A 21,249-nucleotide genomic window follows, 5' to 3' on the forward strand; every position below is an offset into this window, starting at 1 on the left:
TTCCGAGGGATTCGTCTTTGAGTCGCCGCAGGTCATAAGCCGAGTGTTATACCAAGAGAGCACACATTCAATAGAATAAATACTTACATTCGTGATATTATGTTTAACTTCTTATGTTGTTTTCCCCGACTCACCCTGCGTCAAAGGGGCAGAGTGTGTGTTTGTGTGTGTGGGGGGGGGGGGGGGGGGGGGGGGGGGAGGGGGAGTCAAATGACTTGTCAATACTACAATCCAATAAGTACTATGTACCTGTCAGCTGTCAAACACTTAAGCTCATCGTTCACCACTCTCTGTTTTCTAAATTATTACAACAATAATAATAAAATAATTATTATATCAAACAATGGTGTTATCACTATCAATACTTATTGTAATTATGATATTATACGAGGTTGTTGTACATACTTAAACACGGTTGTTGGCGGTGGCTGTAGTTGTGGTAAAGGTGGCGATGATTGTGGTGGTTTATGCGGCGATGGTAATGATAGTGGAAGTGGTAGTAGTTGTAGTGACGGCGGCGGTCGTCGTCTTTTTTGGCTCGGCTGGCAATACGCCAACACAGCCACATGAATAAGATCTCAGCTTGCTGGTTTGAGCAAGGCGTGTTTTCCTTTACACTACATACATAATACGTGAGAGCGATGTGTTACATTCGACTGTACCTCAATCAAACTTGTATTGAAAACACTGCATAATTTCGCCGGTCATTTCAACCATAGGAATGTATGGTGTGCATTTCGTATGTCTGGTGTTTATTTATGACTTATGAATCGTTTCAGTTTATACGGATAAAAATAAGCACGGGTAAATATTATTAGAAACATTTTTTTCCATGTTGTTATGTTTTTATTTAATTGTTGTATTGATTTATGCACCTAATTTGCGTTGTTAAGTGGGTAACACTATTATCTACGTTTATTTGCCAACTTGAAGAAAGAATGAGGTTTCTGATTATGTCTACGATTTCAAATGTTCTCAATCTCATTATTTATCGTGTGATTTGTAAATGGGTTGTGATAGTGGGAGTAATGATTAGTAAGTTGGTGGGCAGGTAGGTAGGTATAAGTTGCTAAGTAGTAGTAGTAGTAGTAGTAGTAGTAGTAGTAGTAGTAGTAGTAGTAGTAGTAGTAGTATATAGTATAGTAGTAGTTGTTGTTGTTGTTGTTGTGTTGTTGTAGTGAGTAGTAGTATAGTAGTAGTATAGTAGTAGTAGTAGTAGTAGTAGTATAGTAGTAGTAGTAGTAGTAGTAGTAGTAGTAGTAGTAGTAGTTAGTAAGTAGTAGTAGTAGTAGTAGTAGTATAGTCGTTAGTAGAAGTAGTAGTAGTAGATATAGTAGTAGTAGTAGTAGTAGTAGTAGTTAGTAGACTAGAGAAGATGAAAAAAGCCGAACGTCAATTTTTTGTAATGTAAAAAAAAAAGCTCAAGAAGAAGAAATAATATAATAATAATAATAATAATAATAATAATAATAATAATAATAATAATAAATAATAATATAATAATAATAATAATAATAATAATAATAATAATAATAATAATAATAATAAAATAATGATGAGATGATGAAGATGAGAAGAAGAGAAGAAGAAGAAGAAGAAGAAGAAGAAGAAGAAGAAGAAGAAGAAGGAGGAGGAGGAGGAGGAGGAGGAGGAGGAGGAAAAGAACGGAATTTTATGAAAATGACGAGGAGACAGAGAATTGGAGAATTTACTTCGTAATTTAAGTGGTGATAAAGCCCTCGAAAATAATAGTTAATTGGAAAACTGACTTTGTGTAAGTAGAAAAATGTTTAAAGCTATTGATACTTTTAATTCAGATTCAGTCATCACCTGTTATGCCCCCCCCCCCCCCCCCCCCCCCCCCACGGGTTGAATCGTACCAGCACACAAAAGTATGTATTGTTTACAGTCTGGTAGAAGGACTTTAGAGAGAAAGAAGTAGCACATAACTGGCGGTCTGAAAAAAAGCCGAACGTCAATTTCATTCATTCTATTTAGCAAACAAAGAATTTTTTGTAACTGTTATTATCTCTTTAAAATAGAAATGAAGATTTAAGCTTTCGGGTCAAGTAAGTTTTAAGTGACCATTTCCTTATTGCTATAGCTACATATTTCCCCGTGTGTTAATTATTATTTCCTCTCTCTCCTAAAAAAGTTAATTGCAAGCGATGATATTGCCATATATGCAACCCATTATTATGTCGTGGTGAAGTAGTCAGAGCCAATTGGCTCATAGAGTAAGAGTTTATCCCGGTTTATCTAGCGTGAGACGGACTATCAGCTAATGCCTTTGTGCATTCGTCTCCAGTATATCATTCATGTTTTGTTGACAAAGGGGCAACCCGAAACGTCCACATTATCTGTCTTCGGCAATTAAATTAAAGCTTCCACTTCATTTGACTATTGTTATTATTTCTTCGAGCGTCAAGCAGCAGCATTTGCGTTATAGATAGAATGAATTTGACGTCACTCATGTCTTTGTTATGGCTTTTTGCCATCCGCGTTTATGAGTTATTCTCACTAAACTGTATTAACCAGACTATAAACGTTTAAGATTACACAAAGTTTTGTGTGTTGGTCCGTTATACTTCCAGATGGCAATGTTGTGAGCTTCTTAGCCAAGCGCATATTATTATCTTTATGTTTGACTATAAAATTTGTTTTCTACGTGAGCAGTGTGGCTCATAGGTACGGTCCTTGCTTCGTACCTTAACGGTTCCGAGTTCGATCACCCGCCGCTGCGCTGTGTGGCCTTGAGCAAGTCACCTCGTCCTATCTCAATTTGCGGCGCTGTACTGCGGCTGTCGCCTGAACTATTCCAGTCTTCCCTTGGAATAGATCCTAGAGACAAATTTCCAACTGTGGGATGAATAAAGGAATTTCATTTTATTTAATTATTATTTAAAATCAATGTCACTAAGGCATGAAACCGTTTCGAGGACATGGGTTACATATTTATTTATTTATTTTACATAGTTATTCTACTCGATACCTTTATCAATTACACCAAGTTTCTGTTGGGTGTTTTTTCCCCTTTCTTTCTATAAATTCAATTTATTTTGAGCATCGATATCACTCCCACATATTATAATACCGTTTAGAGACGTTGGGTCACATTGGTAAATAGCGTCATCAAACTGGTATCATGTTGTCTTGAATTAAGTAAATAAATAAATAGATAAATAGATAAATAAATAAATAAATAAATGGAGCAGCGTGGCTCAGCTGTAAGGTCTTTAATTCATACCCGAAAGGTACCGAGTTCGAATATCCGCTACGTTGTGTAGCCTTGAGCAAGTCACTTCACCCTAGCTCAGTTTGCGGCACTGCACTGCGGCTTACGCCTGGGATATTCCAGTTCCCTTTGAATAGACCCTAGAGACAAATTTCCCTTATGGGATGAATAAAGGGAATTTTCTAAAAAAAAAAAATTTAGCTAGACGTCTAAATAAATAAATACATAATTTTTTATTATTCATAAGTAAATTGGGTATACAAAATAATCGTTGTATAATATTATCTCATGACTTCATAAAAGCAAGGGATTTGACTTAAAGCAGCTCGCTGACTTAGTGGACCGACATTCAACCTTAGCAACCTTGATGTTTTCTGTGCCGAGGAATTCCCGTTCCTATCTGTTTGATGCCATGTCTCTGATTTTGTTGAGGGCTATACTATAGTTGATGTTTGGTAATCTTTTGAGATCGGTGTGGGGTGTTATAGGTAATGAGGTGACATTCATAAAGCAATGACCTATAGTGAATTTAAACAAAAATAAATGTAAAAGTGTATCTGTGATATTAATATCTGTACATAAAATATTGAAAGCAAATTCAGAAAAACTAAGTTTTGAATTTAGAAATATCACAAATTGGTAAATTTAGCTATTTTTCAAAATTATTTGTTTGAGAACCAAAAAAAAAAAAAACTCTCTCCATCGAAGGTATTTAGTTTAAGTTACATTTTTATGAGTTATGTTTTAAATTCAATTTAAGTATTATGCTCACCCCGAAACACCTACTGTTTTGAGTCAATGGGTACATAGACGTCCTATAAATATTTTATCTATCCTGCCGTTGTTTTTTTAAAACACAGAAGGTATATGTAATGTTAACCAAATAGCATATACCGTGTTCTTCAATAAAACGGCATAATGCATGGCCTAGCCGCCTCAATCTGGTAAATAGCAAACGACAAAAAATAATTTAAGATAAAAATAGAAATACATAAGCACGTTTGTTTATTGCATTTTAAACACGTTCTATTAGATAGTCTACCTGTGAAGAAAGAAAAAAAAGGCTCGGGTAAAAAAAAGATAATTCAAGATATTAATATGACCATAACTATGATCAGCATTTGCGCCATAAGCAATCAAAAAATAAATCAATTAAAATGTATTTATCAAATTCGTATTTCACGTTATGGAGCTCCCTGTCGAGAGCATTTTTGAAATGATTGATTTTCCTGGAGTCTTTGGTTATCAATTTTAAACTGTTCCATGTAGATATTAACTATCCTTACAGTAAAAAAAAAAAAAAATACTTTCGAATAATTGTAGAAGAATGTGTCATAAAAATCTTGTATTATCTCCCATTTTATATGTGAGTACTTAAAAAGTATCTATCTATCTATCAATCTATCTATCTATCAATCAATCAATCTATCTATCTATCTATCTATCTATCTATCTATCTATCTATCTATCTATCTATCATTCTATCTTTCTATCATTCTATCTATCTATCGATCTATCTGTCCATCTATTTATCTATTGATCTATCTGTCTATCTATCTATCTATCTATCTATCTATCTATCTATCTATCTAGCCATCTATCGAGCAATATATATAGATATATATATATATATATATATATATATATATATTACCTGTCAGATTATCCTATACTTATATATCCACCTATCCAGCTATCCATTATTCTATCTGTCCATCCATCTATTTCGCTATCTATTGATATATCTTATATCTATATCTCGCTCTGTCTATTTATCTAACTTACCATTACATCCATCTTTTATCAATGTTGTCTATCAATATGTCTTTTATCTATACTAGTCCATCTATAGTCTTGTCGAATTTCCATTGATAATTTGTAATACCTTTAACAAAGCCTCCCAGAAAAATGGTAACGCCGCTTTACTTGAAGAAAAATGCATGACGTCTGTAAGGTAATAATACAATATATTTCTTTGGCAGAGAAAATGATGCCAATGGTAATCGTTTTGCAGCTGGGTACAATGAGAGAATGTGAGTAAAGTTCTTTTTGCAAGAACTCAACTTTGCGCCGCTCAGAGTATGATTCGAATCCAGGACTCACAAGTCCGAAGACGAGTGTCATGCCACAGGATCACAAACCAGTCAAATACCTTAAATCACATACTGACAGTTACCGGTTGTTAAATTATTGTTGAAATTCTAAACGAGAATATGATACGACAAAATGCAAGTAAAATCAATTCCCTTTGTAACATTCAACACGACATACTTCTTTAGAAACCCCATCCATGCAGGCGAGAGAAGAAAAAAATGTCAAAACACATTATTACAGTTTGGGCAGAAAAAAATTTACTTTCATTATGGATCGATTAAGATGACTCAGATCTTATCAAAAGTGTCTAGTCTGACACCTCACCTATTTTAAATCTGAGGTTTTTTTTTTTTTATCAGTTGATTTTTATTTTCATGTTTCGATCACTGGAGTTAACGTTTCCCGACAAAATATTCAATGATGAGGTTTATTGGAAAAAGTACCACGCTATAGTACTTGGCTGAGCCATTATTTATGAGTATCGTCGTCTTTGTAATGAATAGTTGATTGATTCCGATACGTTCGATGTCTCTCACTGCCATCAAAGGAATCGATACGGATCCTTAAGATCGATACTGCAGTTACTTGTATAGACACAATCCGGTCTATCTTTGCCGTACTCTGAAAAAAGAAAAAAAAAAAAAAAAAGACATTATTTAAATTTTGGCCAGAAAAATCTTCCTCCATATATCCTTTGATTAAAAGGTGCCTCATCTAGTCGAAACATAGGTTCACCTTGATGACCTCCTTGAAGTCTGGAGTGAGATTTTTTGACAAGATGATGGTTATTTTTATCGGTCGATATTTGAAGGACGAAGTTTTTGGCCAAAATTTTGAAAATATGTTTTTTTCAGAGTACAGCAGATTATTCTTGTTGTTCTTTTGATCCCATTGGATTTTTGAAGGGCTTCGTAATGTAAAGGCTTCGTATGTGTTTGTGTGTGTGTGTGTGTGTGTGTGTGTGTGTTTTTGTGTGTGTGTGTGTGTGTGTACCTTGTACAATAATATATGGGGTTTGTGGAAGGAAGGTGATGATGATGGTGATGATGGTGATGATGATGATGATGATGATGATGATGATGATGATGATGATGATGATGAAGAAGAAGATGAAGACAGCGACGGCGACGACGATAATAATGATAATAATGATAATAATAATGATAATAATAATAATAATAATAATAATAATAAAAAAAAAAAAAGAAGAAGAAGAAGAAAATAAGAAAAAAAATAAGAAGAAGAAGAAGAAGAAGAAGATGAAAGAAGAGAAGAAGAAAAGAAGAAGAAGAAGAAGAAGAAGAAGAAGAAGAAGAAGAAAAGAATGATGATACGACTCTGAGGGCTTCTGGTATGACACTCGCTTTCGGATCGATAGTTCAAGTCTGAGCGGCGCAAAGTTGAGTCATTGGAAAAAAGCTCTTCTTACATTCTCTCACCGTACTCTGGTCTAAAATGAGTACCTGTCCGTTAACAAGTTTTGTCTGTCGGGAAAAAAAAATTATTTCAATTATCATGTCTCGTTCTGCATTTAACGGATTACTGGTGGCTAATGACATCGTGTAAAGCGCCTTGAGCCCGTTTAGTGGATATTGCGTGATATAAATGCTCAAGTTTTATGACAATTTTTGAACCCAATAATAAAGTACATCTCCACCATAACTTCTTATCAATCACCCAAAGCAATCATCCCCCAAAATCCAGAGCATCACACAAACTTTTTTACACCGGCATTTGAAAAATTGCAAAATATCGTTGAGTACCGCGATGCAATTCCTTCATAAATGTGTCAGAATATTGTGATAAATACTCACCAACGATGAGGCTGCTTTGCCTGTTCTAAAGATAGTTATGATCAAGCACCAAATAGCATCAACGCATCAAATGTGGATCACAACAAACAATTAAATTTGAGTGTGATGTGAGTGCTCTCCCAACTGAACCATCGAAGCCCCTAAACAAAACATATTATGGATGTTTGTAATAACCTTAATAACAATACATATGTACGTTTACTTCTTGTAGTAATTCTCTATTTAATTAACGTATTCATATTGATAGTCATGATTCCATGTCATGAATATTTATCATTTCAAATCAATGATAACGTATATAAAAAGTGTAAACAGATACATTTATTTATCTTTAAAAAGCATTCACATCAAATATGGATTGGTGTCAGTGATAAATGTAACCTAGAAAAAAGATATAATGCTGGGGTGGTTTGAATGCTTTCACTTGAATGTATAGTCATCATTGAAGGGATCGGTTCTATACCGTACCCATGCGCAGTTTGGCCGCTTCTGGGAGCGACTGACGACAGTGAAGAGACCAGTGGTCAAAAAAGATAAATTGATGGGGTCATTTCTATACCACGCCCTAGGTCTGGTTTGGCCGTTTTTAGAAGCGACTGACAACAGTGATGATGTCAGTGATGTAGAAAGTTAAATTTCTATTAGTCCTTCAGAGCCATTCGGCCCATGGAGCCAGAGTTTATCCCGGTTTCTATTGCGTGAAACGGACAATAGCAATTGCTTGCTATGCTTTGGATAGGACGCTAATCTATCGCAAAGTACTCTCCGTCAAATCTAACACCCATCTACCCATTCACTGCTGGGTTGGGGGGGGGGGGGTCAGAAAAAAATATCGACTGTCCCTTTGCATTCGAAGCGAGTGCTCTACCAATTGAGCTATCGGGACCCCCCTGAAGAAAGTCAAAATTGATGGGGTTATTTTCCTATCGTGTCCTTGTACAGTTTGGCCGCTAATAGAATGGACTGACGACAGTGATGATGTCAGTGATGAAAGTCAATTTCATGAATCAATTGATATTTCGTCTGTGCCCGAAAAGGATGCAGAAGCTGTAATTGTTGTCCCGATTTTAAAATAAACTGGGCTTGGGTACGGTTAGAACAAACCCCTTCAATTTAAAAAAAAACGGATTAAGTCGATATGTTTTATTGGAGACAAAGACAAAAGACACAGTTGTTTAAAATAAGAAAGACAAAAAGTGATATTCTTTTTGGGACCAAATTCACCCAGCATTTTAGCAGTAGGATGAGTTGGGAACCAATCTACTGATATTCTAGGGTTGGTTGATTTTTTTTAATGATCTCAAACCAACACAAAATATTGTCCATTACAACATTGTTTTTCATTCCCTTACTAATTCCGTTTGATAATCAAATCAGACCTGCTGTTGTGTGTACATCGTTTAGTATAATATATAGAATGCTAAGATTTTATTCAATAATGATAATAATAATAATAATAATAATAATAATAATAATAATAATAATAATAATAATAATAATAATAATAATAATAATAATAATAATAATAATAACAATAATAATAATAATAATAATAATAATAATAATAATAATAATAATAATAATAATAATAATAATATACTTTATTCATCCAAAAAAGATGGAAATTCGTGTACAGACGTGGCATGTATAAACACAAAGTTGAGAATCTATGGCGACAATGTATACATTATATATATGCAAATGCACAGAAATGTAAAAAAAAAAATTACAACCAAGAACCAATAGGGACAATTTAAATATTAATTTGATAAATTGAGATAGACCATACCTCTTCACTTCGTATACAAAATATGTTTGTTATTGTTTTGTCTGTGAAAAGAGTTGTCTTGTCTCGCAGCTCGTTAATACCACAGACAAGCTTCCGGATCGATACGGATAGAATGGGATATAAATTGATTTCTTGTACGGTTGAATGCACATTGAGTCGATATTGTACCATTATGAGGGATAATACGATAATCAATAACTAAATGTACGAAGGCTGCTTTTGGTGCATGTCCACTATTTGTAACCAGCCATCTCAAACCGGTTTTATTCCACTCCTCTCCCTAAATAGTAACGCGTAATGATATCATGTTTACAATAATAATTTGTGACGTCAGATTATAAATCTTTAAATGTCACTAAAATCAGATTCTTTATAAAGAAAGATCATTTAAATGTTTTTGAATATGACTTTTATTCAAAGATGAATAAAAGGAATCGATTGAGGGGTAGAATAAATTATTTCTTAAACGCTTGCGTTTTGCAAATCGAACTTTGTTCTCGCAAGCTCGTGCAGCGGTTGGGATCAGCGGAATTCCAAAAAGCAAGAGTGTAAGAATTGTATATTATTCCACTCCTCCCATTGGAAAACCTTATCATTTCTTAGTCAACACACAATCGTTGATTAATGCTTTGAACGCTTTGAATAAATATTTTATTCAACGATTGCAGAATATTTTCGCCCATTATATTGGTTTGAAATAAGATGCAGCAGACAGCTGATTGGCAATTAAAAATAATCTTTTGGTGCGCATAAATACAAATCCAACGTTTTTATTTTTGGGTCAATTTATCATTCAAGCAGATGGAGAAAGATACAAATTACAGTGAATAGGAATACTACTACTATACAATTGGTCATGAAATATCTAATATATATATTACTTAGTATTTATTAAACTCGTTATATTTATATCGTGCAGTAACACATACTCGCAAGCTCGATAAAAATAACTCGTTTAATAAATAAAAGAAATGAAAGAATCGTATATTATTGTGCGGCTATGTGGTCTTGTGGCACTCGCCTTCGGATCGAAGGGATTCCAAACCCGTTCTGAGTGGCGCATAGTTGTGTCCTAGGCAAGGGCTCTTTACTCACATTCTCTCACCGTACTCAAGTGTAAAATGAGTACCTGATCGTGAACAGCATTTTGTCTCTGTCTGAAAAATTGTAATGTCGCCGAACTGGCGTCATGTCTCGTCATACATGCCAAGTATTGCTGTTCGCGAGGGAACCCTTGAAACGCGTTTTGAGCACGTTTAGTGGATATTGCTCTTTATAAACGCTGACATTTGTAACCTTCCAACTGAAAACGGTATTATGTCGAGTAGTTTTGATTCGAAAAATTTACTTTTAGTCAATGATATGAGATTTGGATTTACTTTTCTATGATTGGTAGAGGAGAATGGGATTCTTTAAGTGACAAAAGCTCAAATTATTTCACATTTCTGGTCATTTTGTATTTGGCACCAGTTTTATTAGCGTCTGGTTCACGCCAACATAGCACCGTCTCGAGGTAATGGGTCACACTTTATTTATTCAATTTATATGTGTACAATAATTTGATAAAACGATTTCAGTTTCAGCTCATTCCAGTACGTGTCTAACCCTAAATTTAGCTTTGATGATTTCATTTTAAAATTGCGACATTGCACACATTGCAATAAATGTTTATAAAGGGTTGAGATTTTTAAATGTTGTTGTTAGCATTATATGTTTACTTAGTAATGCAGGGTGATTCGATAAAATGTGAGCATGTATATTATAATTATAGGCTCCTATAGGCCTACGTCATTATTATACGACACCATGAATATACAAGTCAAATCTAAAATGTGCACACTTCAATTGAACGCCCTGGTACAAATGGAGTGTTCACATTTTATTGAACCACCCTCAACTTAGTCAAACCTAAATTGTGCACACTTCCATTCTATGCATTGTGGTACACATGAAGTGTTCACATTTTATCAAATCACTCTGTATTTAAAAAGGATTTAGAGATTTGTATATGTGACTACTAGGCAAGTGTATTGATAAACCTAACGACGACCTCAATAGATTGAAGGTGTGCTAATCAATGTTATCATGACCCCTCCCCCTCCCCTCCCCCTCCCCCAACTACACAAAAATCCTCTACCCAAACAAGATTCTCAAGACAGCAGTGATAACAAACCCCAAAAGTATGTTCCCTATCAAAAATGTAAACAAACGTTTAATTGATTACGGCTCTTCAAATGCCAGTTCTCCTGTGCGATGACAAAACAACTTTTTTTTTAAAAATTATTTTGGCCAGAAAACTCATAAATCCATAGATTTTTACGCCACCCCCCCCCCCTCCATTTCCCCTATATCAAATTAATGAAGTAGACGTAATTTTTCTGCCAAAATATTATAATGTGTCTTTCTTGTTGTTGTTATTTTGTTTTGCTTTTATTGTTTTAATTGTAAAATAGCATTGTCACAGAAGAAGGAGAAAAAAATCCCAGACATTAAGACAAAAAAAATAAAATAATAATAGTATTAAAAAAAAGAAAAAAAAAACAAAACAAAAAAACTCCCCATACCCTTCCAAAAAGAAATAAAATAAAATAAAACAATAGCAAAAATTATATATATATATATATATATAAATAAATAAATTATAATAATATATATATATATATATATATATAAATGAATAAATCTATTGTTTTGAAGGGTTGGGGGTTAGCATTGTTCTTTACAGCCAATGTTAATTTTTTGTTAACGAGCACAGAATTACTGGCAAATCTCAAAGTCAAAAAAACGATTGTTTACATAGTTAGATTGATATACGAGTGACTTGCAAACATTTTTAAAACTAAAGGTAATTTTATCACCCGTTGCTTCAAATGATGAAAATCTGCCAGAGCGTAATGATCAGTCCTTAATTTGACCTTGGCCTTGGGTGTCGAAATCTGGCCGTCCTACCGGTCGATCAAAGTTGATGGTTCAAAAGATTCGTGACAATCCATGTTAATGTCTACGATAGAGTACTTACTTAGGTCCCTCACTCCGGCTGCAGCATAGACCATCAAGGAATCCCTTCCACCTTGTCCGGCTCTGTGCCATCTTCTCAGCTTATCTCAGTGTTTAGGTCCTCCATTAATGCCCTTCTCCAGCTATTTCTAGGCCGCCTTCTCTTCCTCGTTCCCTGCGGGTTCCATGTAAGAACCAGCCTGGTAATGTTTGTCGCAACCCTTCTCAGGGTGTGGCCGGGCCATTTCCATCTCCGCCTCTTAATTTCTACTTCTATTTCTTCTTGGCCTGTCATTTCCCATAGATCTGCATTTCTAATTTTGTCATGCCATTTAATTTGTACTATTTTTCCCATACAGTTGTTGATGAAGGCCTGTATTTCATGGATTGTGTTCTTATTCATGCGCCATGTTTCTGAGCCATCCATGCAGCAACACCGATTTCACATTAGTGTTGAAAATGTTAATCTTTGTTTTCCTACGTATTTCTCTCGAAGACCAGAATTTTTTCAACATGATAAAGACTGCTTTAAAAGCTGTAACATCTCTCTCTCTCTCTCTCTCTCTCTCTCTCTCTCTCTCTCTCTCTCTCTCTCTCTCTCTCTCTCTCTCTCTCTCCCTTTTTATCTACTATGCAACCAATTATATGTAAAGGCCTCAACTTCCTTAATGGGACTGCCACCAATCACTAGTTACTCGATATTAGTAGTAGGCTATTTGTTTTCAATAAGTTTAGTTTTCTTGATATTGATATTCAGTCCTGTGCTGCAGGAGAAATCTTATAGTCTATTCGTTTTGTCTTGCATTTGTTTGAAATTGTGTGATAAAAGAGCAAGGTCATCAACAAAGTCAAGATCATATTGCTGCGTCAAGAGATTCCATTTGGATTTCATTGTTTTGTTTTTGTTGTTGTTGTTGTTTTTTTTTTAATTTTATTTTTGTTTTGTTTTTTCCTCTGTGGTGGATTTCATGATCCAGAAATAGATGATTGCATGTTCGTAATAGCCTTTATATCTCCGCGAATACTGCGGGTTCTCCGTCAGTGAATAGAAAAATAGGTAAATAAATATATAAATAAATACATAAATACATTTAAAAATAAATAATTATTTGTTCTCATTTCGTTTATTTACACATTCCCCTACAACATTGTTTCGTCCAGAGTTCCTGGAGTCATCAGGGAGGTTGATTTGAGGTGTCTTTGAGGAATGTTGTTGTGTCTTGTCAGATGACGTCAAGAAGTTGTCGAGCACTCCACGTGACGCCCCTCAATCATAAATAAATATATGATAATATGTTATATATATATATAATCCTTCATCTTGTAAAACCATCGGTTGGTTAAGGCAAAAATACCTCGGGCTCATTGTCCACGTAGATTATGACTTAACAGAGATGTGTTTAGTTAAATGGCGGAGATAAGTAACCAATCATCTCAAAACGGTATTATGTTGGGGTAAACACGACGTATACATATATGCAGTTCTGACATCCGAACCTAGTTTAACATTGTTGTAATGGACAATATTTTGAGTCATTTTTTGAAAAGATTTCTATTACAAAAAATGTGCCCATAATGAATTGGGTTATCAGACCTGCAAATAAGTGTTAGTCGGGTAAACATGTTGCTTCGTGTGGAATTCAACGTTTAGATAGAAATTGAAGTAGAATGAATTACTTATTTGAGGTCCGACAGGGTGGTCTGTTTTTTTGTTTGTTCGTTTGTTTTCTGTTGTTTTTTTTGTGTCGTTTTTTGTTTGTTTGCTTGTTTTCTTTGTCTTTTGTTGTTGTTTTTTTTTTGGCGGGGGGTTCCCTCTTTTTTTTTTTTTGTCTTTTTGTTTTTGTTTTATTGGGGGGAGGGGGGGGGGTGCTGTTGTTTCAACTCTTCGAAATTTATACCTTATAATTCTTATCGTTTTGCCCAAGTGAGTGGTGGGTTGTACTAATATTTGTACGGTTTAATTACACGTACACGAGATCATGAGACAATTATCTCAGGAAAATAATTACGTAAACACGCAACTCTGTGTTCTAATTTTGTAATAATATTTATAGACAGGAATCAATAGGTATTTATTGATCGATGAAATACATATAAATAGACAAGACTTAAATGTTTCCCAATGATGATAATGATTGACATTTCTTACTTAACCTTTATCAAGTTATATTTTGATATTTATGGTAGGAATGAATTTGACGTTACACAGCTATTTATTTGTTATCTATTTTTAGACCGTCATTTGGGTGACAAGTTATCCCATTAAGTAACTATAAACGTTAAAGGTCACTCATAATTTTGTGTGTCAAAAGTATCGATCTGGTGGGCAGATCAGAACTGGTGAGTATTTCATTTAAAACCATGTCATCAAAACAATAACCCCATCCCTTCCTATCCATGTTTCCTTCCATTCTCTGTACTCGTAACAAATAGTAAAATAAAATTATTTTGTTTTCCATCCTCAGCTCTAGAGATGCTGAACACTGTTGATGTATGTAATCTGTATCTGCCATAATTTTATACTATTTCATATTTTAATTGTCTGCCTAATTTGGATTCAATAGTCTGATGTCACGTTCGCCCAGCAACAAGCAGCTTGGTTCTGACCAAAGAAAATTGGTACTTTTTTATTCTTCGTACTGGCTAGAACTTTTTCACATGTCATGTGATCAGAATGTATAAAAGTCAAAACATGATCCGATTTATAATGCTTTCCTCCTCTGGATACACTTTTATGCTCGTCGGAGAAGTATTTCATAAGGGCGTCCGCTATTGATCCTATAGTTTAGAACCAGTTACTTAGTTACTATGCGTCCTTATGAGGGAAGTGCCGTCACGACTGTTGAAACCTATTACAGAGCAATGTTTTGATCGTTGAATCACTAGATGTAAAATACAAGAGCGCAGTGAGCATAATTTTCTCTATCGAACGCTGTGTTTTGTTGTAATAATACATCGTGCTCGTTAGAGCGCAGCCATTATAAGAAAGAAAAGAAGTAATTTATTGCGCTGACACACCTTTAGCACCACAACTATCTCGACTCAAAGAGAGATAATATAATCTTCAGTATACACGCAAAATAATATATAAATAAATAAATAAATAAATAAACGCTCGTTGAGATCTGCTTGATCAATAAATTTATTGTTGAAACCACAACTATCTTGACTCAAAGAGAGATAATATAATCTTCAGTATACACGCAAAATAATAAATAAATAAATAAATAAATAAATAAATAAACGCTCGTTGAGATCTGCTTGATCAATAAATTTATTGTTGAATCGAATTGATGATTACCCCAGTTATACTAATAAAGGTATATCTCGATTCCTGGAAAATGTCAAGCTTTACTAGAGGTTATGAAGTATGTATTCAGAGTTGTCTATTTTATAGTAAATACGTAACCCTTTCGTTTTTGGGAAAACCCGATTTTACAATAGTATAGAAGCAAAAATATGAGGCGTTTCCTTTGTAAATCAAAAAACAAAAAAACAAAAAAGAAAAAAAATAACAAAGGAGAAAAACACAAACAAACAAAACAAAACAAAAAACTATAATAGTAGTAGTGGTAGTAGTAGTAATAGTAGTAGTAGTAGTAGTAGTAGTAGTAGTAGTAGTAGTAGTAGTAGTAGTAGTAGTAGTAGTTGTTGTTGTTGTTGTTGTAGTAGTAGTAGTAGTAGTAGTAGTAGTAGTAGTATAGTAGTAGTAGTAGTAGTAGTAGTAGTAGTATAGTAGTATAGCAGTGGTAGTAGTAGCAGTGGTAGTAGAATAATAATGATAATAATAATAATAATAATAATAATAATAATAATAATAATAATAATAATAATAATAATAACAGTAGTAGTAGTAGTAGTAGTAGTAGTAGTAGTAGTAGTAGTAGTAGTAGTAGTAGTAGTAGTAGTAGTAGTAGTAGTAGTAGTAGAAGTAGCTGTTGTTGTTGCTGTTGTTATTGTAACATTAGCAGCAGTAACAGAAACAGAAGTAGTATCAATGTTAGAAAATTTCTGACAAGATGCAGAAACTCTAGGAAATTATCGCAATTTTGACTCTTTTCTCTTTCTTTTCTTTTTTTTGTTTTTTTGTTTTTTTTTGTTGTCGTTGTTTTTGTTGTTCTTTTATTTTCTCTGGACAAATGTCATCCTGCATGATATTTCTTCTTTTTCTCCATTTCAATCAACCATACATAAATCTGCCCTCTACCATTACAAATGTCATGCAATTTTAAAATATAATACTACTCTCAATAATGTTATCATAAGCAACGCGAGTCAACATGTTACGTAGGTCGCGATGATAAATAGTTAACATTTTTGAAATTTGGCCAAATAAACTTGTCCGTCAAATATCGATAATTTAAGATGACCCTCATTTTGTCAATAACTCTCGAACCTAAATTTTTTTAGGCGATTTTGAAGTCCCAGGTATGAGAGTTTTTTTACTCGAGTGATATCTGAAGGACGAGTTTTCTGGCCAATTTTTTTAAATGTGTTTTTTAGAGTACGATAGACTGTTCTCATTCACTCATAATGATGTGTAATAGTGTGTGATATTTTAAAAATCTTGTGTCATGACAAAGTTGACATAAAATATGCTATTATATTGAAATTTTATTTTTTGAATGTCTGATAAATGAAGGCAATTAGAGACTTGTGTTAATATTGTTGTTATGGAGTAAATTCTGAAAAAAAGATATACATATAACAATTAAAGAAATAAGACAAATATTTAACACGGAACGCTTTGGACTAAAAAACCTTCTTCAGCTAACAAAAACAAAAGTAATTAAAATGTTAATAATAAACGCGACTTATCACCGTTTTAATTGTTTGTTTTATTTTGGTTGTTATAGTAACCTGATAAGGATTTAGAGTCTGAACGTCCCGTTTGAAATATTCTATTCTATTCTGAAGCTGCTATTTTCATTGTTTGTACAATACACGTTGCAGTCCACAGCTTCTAGCAGCTTAGTTTTCAATTGGACTTTAATAGAGTTTGCCTTGGTCTGAAATTATTTCCATCGTGATTATAAGACCATAACAATTTCGGTTATCAGCCACGTGTACACATAAGCAGGTTTTATAGCCTAACGCAATACTCTTCAACAGTCATAACGTCACTTCCTTCCTAATGACGATGGTAACTTAGTAACACTGGCTCTAAACTATCGTAACAATGGCAGACGCCCGTATGAAATATTTATCCGGCGAGCATAAAAGCATATCCAGAGGAAAAAAAAATTAATTTGATCATGTTTTGACTTTTACACATTCTGATCACAAGGCATATGAAAAGTTCTAGCCAGCATGAAGAATAAAAAGTGACATCAGACTACTGAATCCAATTATGGGCTTGTTTTAACAACACTGCTGTAATGGACAATATTTTGTGTTGGTTTGAGAGTATTTTTCCATTACAACAATTAATTAGGTAGCAGGCACTGTTACAAGGGGGCAGTGTGGCTCAGCGGTATGGTCTTTGCTTCGTACCCGAAAGGTAGCGAGTTTCGATCACCCGCCTTGAGCAAATCACTTCGCCCTAGCTCAATTTGCGGCGCTGCACTGCGGCTGACGCCTGGGTTATCCCAGTCTCCCCTTGGAATAGACCCTAGAGACAAATTTCCCCTATGGGATGAATAAAGGGAATTATATATTTTTTTAAAATATATTTTATTTAAGATGAAGATCTAAAAACGTATGTATGAAAATGTGCCAGACAAAGCAGAAAAAAATGTGTTTTTTTTTTAATCATCCTAAAAAATTTAGTTGAAGCAGACAATTTATTTTTGGAATTTTTTCCCCTTGTGTTTTTCTTTCTGCTTTGTTTGGCATGTTTTCAAACTTTCAAACACACTTTTTTATATCTTCATCTGCAAAAATGCACAACAGTTGATTATTAGACTTGTAAAAATAAATTTACTTCAATCTTTGATTCCAATGTTTATTTTTCAGTGAAGGAAGCAAATCTCATTGGACTGATATATAAAAAAGAAATGTCTATCAAAATGGATTTTTATTCGGATTTGTTACAGTTTATTTCTGCCACGGGATGTAAATATCTAAATTAGATATGTTCTAATTCATATCACGGAACGAAAAGATCAATTTATTAAAAAGTGATGCAAAACGGAAGTGAAATTATCGTTCCTGATGTTGTGTCGATGAAATTGGACAATCATGATAACACTGATAAAAACGGCGATGAGAGACGTTTGAACAGCCTGAACAGTTCAATGTCATCAACCAATGGAGAGCTACAGCAAAACAGCCACTATAAGGTAAGTTTGTCTCAGGGAAAAGTTGACATCAAAGTCAAAGCATTTTGAAGTGGTAATGGTTACTCAAATTAAGAAATTAAGGAGCAGGCACCAGTGTAAGATACAGATCTGAACTAGTGTATATGAAAGGTGCATGCCAGGCAAATTCTGGCACCTTTCATACAACTTGTTCAGATCTTCATTGGTTACTCACCTCTTCAAAGCCGTATTATGTCGGGATGACCCAGGAGCTAAAAGTTGATTTAAAGTAGATACATTCAGAACTGTGACATTTTAGTTTTGTTTCCGTGAGAAAATTCATCAATACAATAATAAAGCATATAAATATAACCCAAGTTCTATTTTATTATATTTTATTTTATTTTTGCCCATAAATATAAATGGCCTCTGTACGACATGTGCATTTATATATATATATATATATATATATATATATATATATATATATATATATATATATATATGTGTATGTGTGTGTGTGTGTGTGTGTGTGTGTGTGTGTGTGTGTGTACGCCGTCCCGAAATAATACCGTTCTGACCAATGAATAACAATTTTACAATGACGAGAATTATCGTTTTCCTTCCCTGTGTCTAAAGATATTATTTCCCCATAAATGGGAGTGCTACCTGCTTGAAAATTTAAAAATTCGTAGTTTTTAGTAGATAAAAATTGTAGACGCGATAGTTAATTTGATTAATCAACAGGGAATAAATAACACTGTTGTCTGGCATCAAATTTTCATTTTCAATACGTTTTAATGACTTACAGATGCTCATGAAGTTCTGAAATTGGAGACGAAGTTTCGTAATTCTAAGAATTTTTCGTAAAAGGAGGCAGGTCTGTTAATGGTACCACCATCAGGTCAACGGGGTTTTTTTTCTCTCAGTTCTCGGTTCAGGTCAACACAAGATTATTTTCACTGTGAAATGTGTATTCCATTAGCGAATGCACCATGATCTAGTCTTACCTTACCTTACCCGGGTTCCATCTCTTTCCTGAGGTCGGGTGTCATGGCCTTCCATCCTTCACTGTCCATTGCAGCCTCGTTACAGTCTGCCATGCGCCGTCCTGTAGCTTCCTTTATGCCATCTGTCTAGGATTTCCTTTGTCTTCCTCTGCCTCTCTTTCCTTCAATTCTTCCCTCCATTATCCTTTTTTCGAGACTTTCATGTCTTCGCATATGTCCAAAATATGACAGCTTTTTGTGCTTCACAGTCAAAAGAAGTTCTTTTTGTTTTTGGCCCATTAGGTCGAGGACTTCGATGTTTGTTTTTCTTGCTGTCCAGGGTATTTTCAGCATTCTCCTGTACGTCCACATCTCAAAAGCTTCAATACGTTGTTCTGTCTGTGCGGTTAGTGTCCGCGTTTCACAACCATAAAAGAAAAGGGACCACACATAGCATTTGGTGCATCTCATTCGTGTTCTGATGGAGATATTTGTGTTGGTGAGGATTGGCTTTAGTTTCATGAACGGATTTTTGGCCAGCATTATTCGTCTCCTGATCTCTTTGTCAGACTTTGCATCGGATGTTACCAACTGCCCCAAGTACGTGAACTCCTTTACTTGTTCCACTGGACACTCTTCTATTTCTATATCTATGTCTATGGGCTCTTTCTTTTTTGTTATCACCATTGTTTTTGTCTTCTTCCCATTCATGAACAGCCCCTTTTCTTTACTCTCTTCGTTCACTTTTGAAAGTAGCTTCTGTAGGTCTTCCTTACTTTCCGCCAACAGGACAGTATCGTCAGCGTAACGTAAATTGTTGATGTTGTGGCCACCAACCTTCAACCCTTGTGCTGTTTCTACTTGCCAAAAAATAGACTCTGTGTATAAATTAAACAAACAAGGAGACATAACACATCCCTGGCGCACTCCTTTCTTGATTTCAATTGCATCTGTTGTATCTGCCTGCACTTTTATCTGAGCCTTTTGCTGCCAGTACAGATTAGCGATTAGAGCCACATCATTCTCTTCCACACCTATTGTCACAAGGTCCTGGATAAGTTTCTGATGACTAACAGTAACAGAATCAAATGCCTTTGAGTAGTCGATAAAACAGGCATATATGTCTTTTTGGACCTCTAAGTATTTTTCTAACAGGATTTTTAAGTCGAAAATTGCCTTCCTGGTGCCACTGTTCTTTTTGAATCCAGTTTGCTGTTCTGAAATCTCACGATCTACTTTTGACGAGATTCTTTCAGGATTATTGTCAGGAGGAGTTTCAGTAGATGGCACATAAGACTGATTGTTCTGTAGTCCGAACACTCAATTTCACCCGCTTTCTTGGGTAGCAGTATGAAGATAGAAGTGCGAAGGTCTTCTGGGATGTTCGTTGACTCGTATATTTCATTCATAAGGTCTGTTATCACATCAACACCAAATTCACCCAGTGCTTGCAGCATTTCTGTTGACACCTTATCTATTCCATTGGCCTTCCCTGTTTTCATGCAGTATAGGGCTTTCTCTACTTCTGATCTTAGGATTGTGGGCCCCCGTAGAAAGGACTGTATATGGTTGTCACCTCTGCCCGCATTGAATAGCTCCTCCACGTATTCTTTCCATCTATTGGCGAATTCTTCCACCTCAAAGAGGAGTCTACCTGATTTATCTTTGATGCAACCGCCAGATTGAGAGTTTTTATATGTGAATTTCTTGATTTCAGCAAACATTGGTCCAGGGTTTCTCTCATGTGATAGCTTCTCAATACGGTGGCACTTTTCATCAAGCCACTCTTCTTTAGCCTGGATACACTTTTTCTTTACTGATTTGTCCAGTTCATTGTACCTAGGGGTGCCCTTTGAATGTTTCCGTTCTCTCATAAGATTCAAAATCTCATTCGTCATCCATTCTCTCTTTGCCTCTTTAGATTTTTTGTTTAGCATTTTCTCGTTTGTAGTTGTTATTGCACCTTTAGAAGAGGACCATTGTTTATCAATTATACTCTTATACGTTTCTTCTGTTTCTTTATTTGTGTCTTCTTGTTCTTCCATAAGACAATAATACGTATTTTCTACTTCTACAGCATATTTCGCTCTTA

The 21,249-nt window shown here is 34.6% G+C and overlaps 1 protein-coding gene across 2 annotated transcripts in view; it reads left to right on the forward strand.

The window, feature by feature from the left end:
* The first annotated feature begins 430 nt into the window (after positions 1-430).
* The window catches only part of LOC144968639 (uncharacterized), a 29,328-nt gene continuing 8,509 nt past the window's right edge, over positions 431-21,249 (forward strand). Inside the window, exons 1-3 of one of the 2 annotated variants that reach the window (XM_078907181.1) lie at positions 569-804; positions 14,395-14,420; positions 17,885-18,210. In XM_078907181.1, the coding sequence (XP_078763307.1) occupies positions 18,052-18,210 (159 nt within the window). In that variant the 5' untranslated portion in view covers positions 569-804; positions 14,395-14,420; positions 17,885-18,051. Of the gene's footprint in view, positions 805-14,394; positions 14,421-17,884; positions 18,211-21,249 lie in introns of both variants that reach the window. The other variant, XM_078907180.1, reaches the window with a different exon arrangement.

The sequence above is a fragment of the Berghia stephanieae genome, chromosome 3 (genome assembly GCF_034508935.2).
Source record: "Berghia stephanieae isolate SIO BIC M18660-M18661 chromosome 3, UCSD_Bste_1.3, whole genome shotgun sequence".
In the NCBI taxonomy this organism is placed as follows: Eukaryota; Metazoa; Mollusca; class Gastropoda; order Nudibranchia; family Aeolidiidae; genus Berghia; species Berghia stephanieae.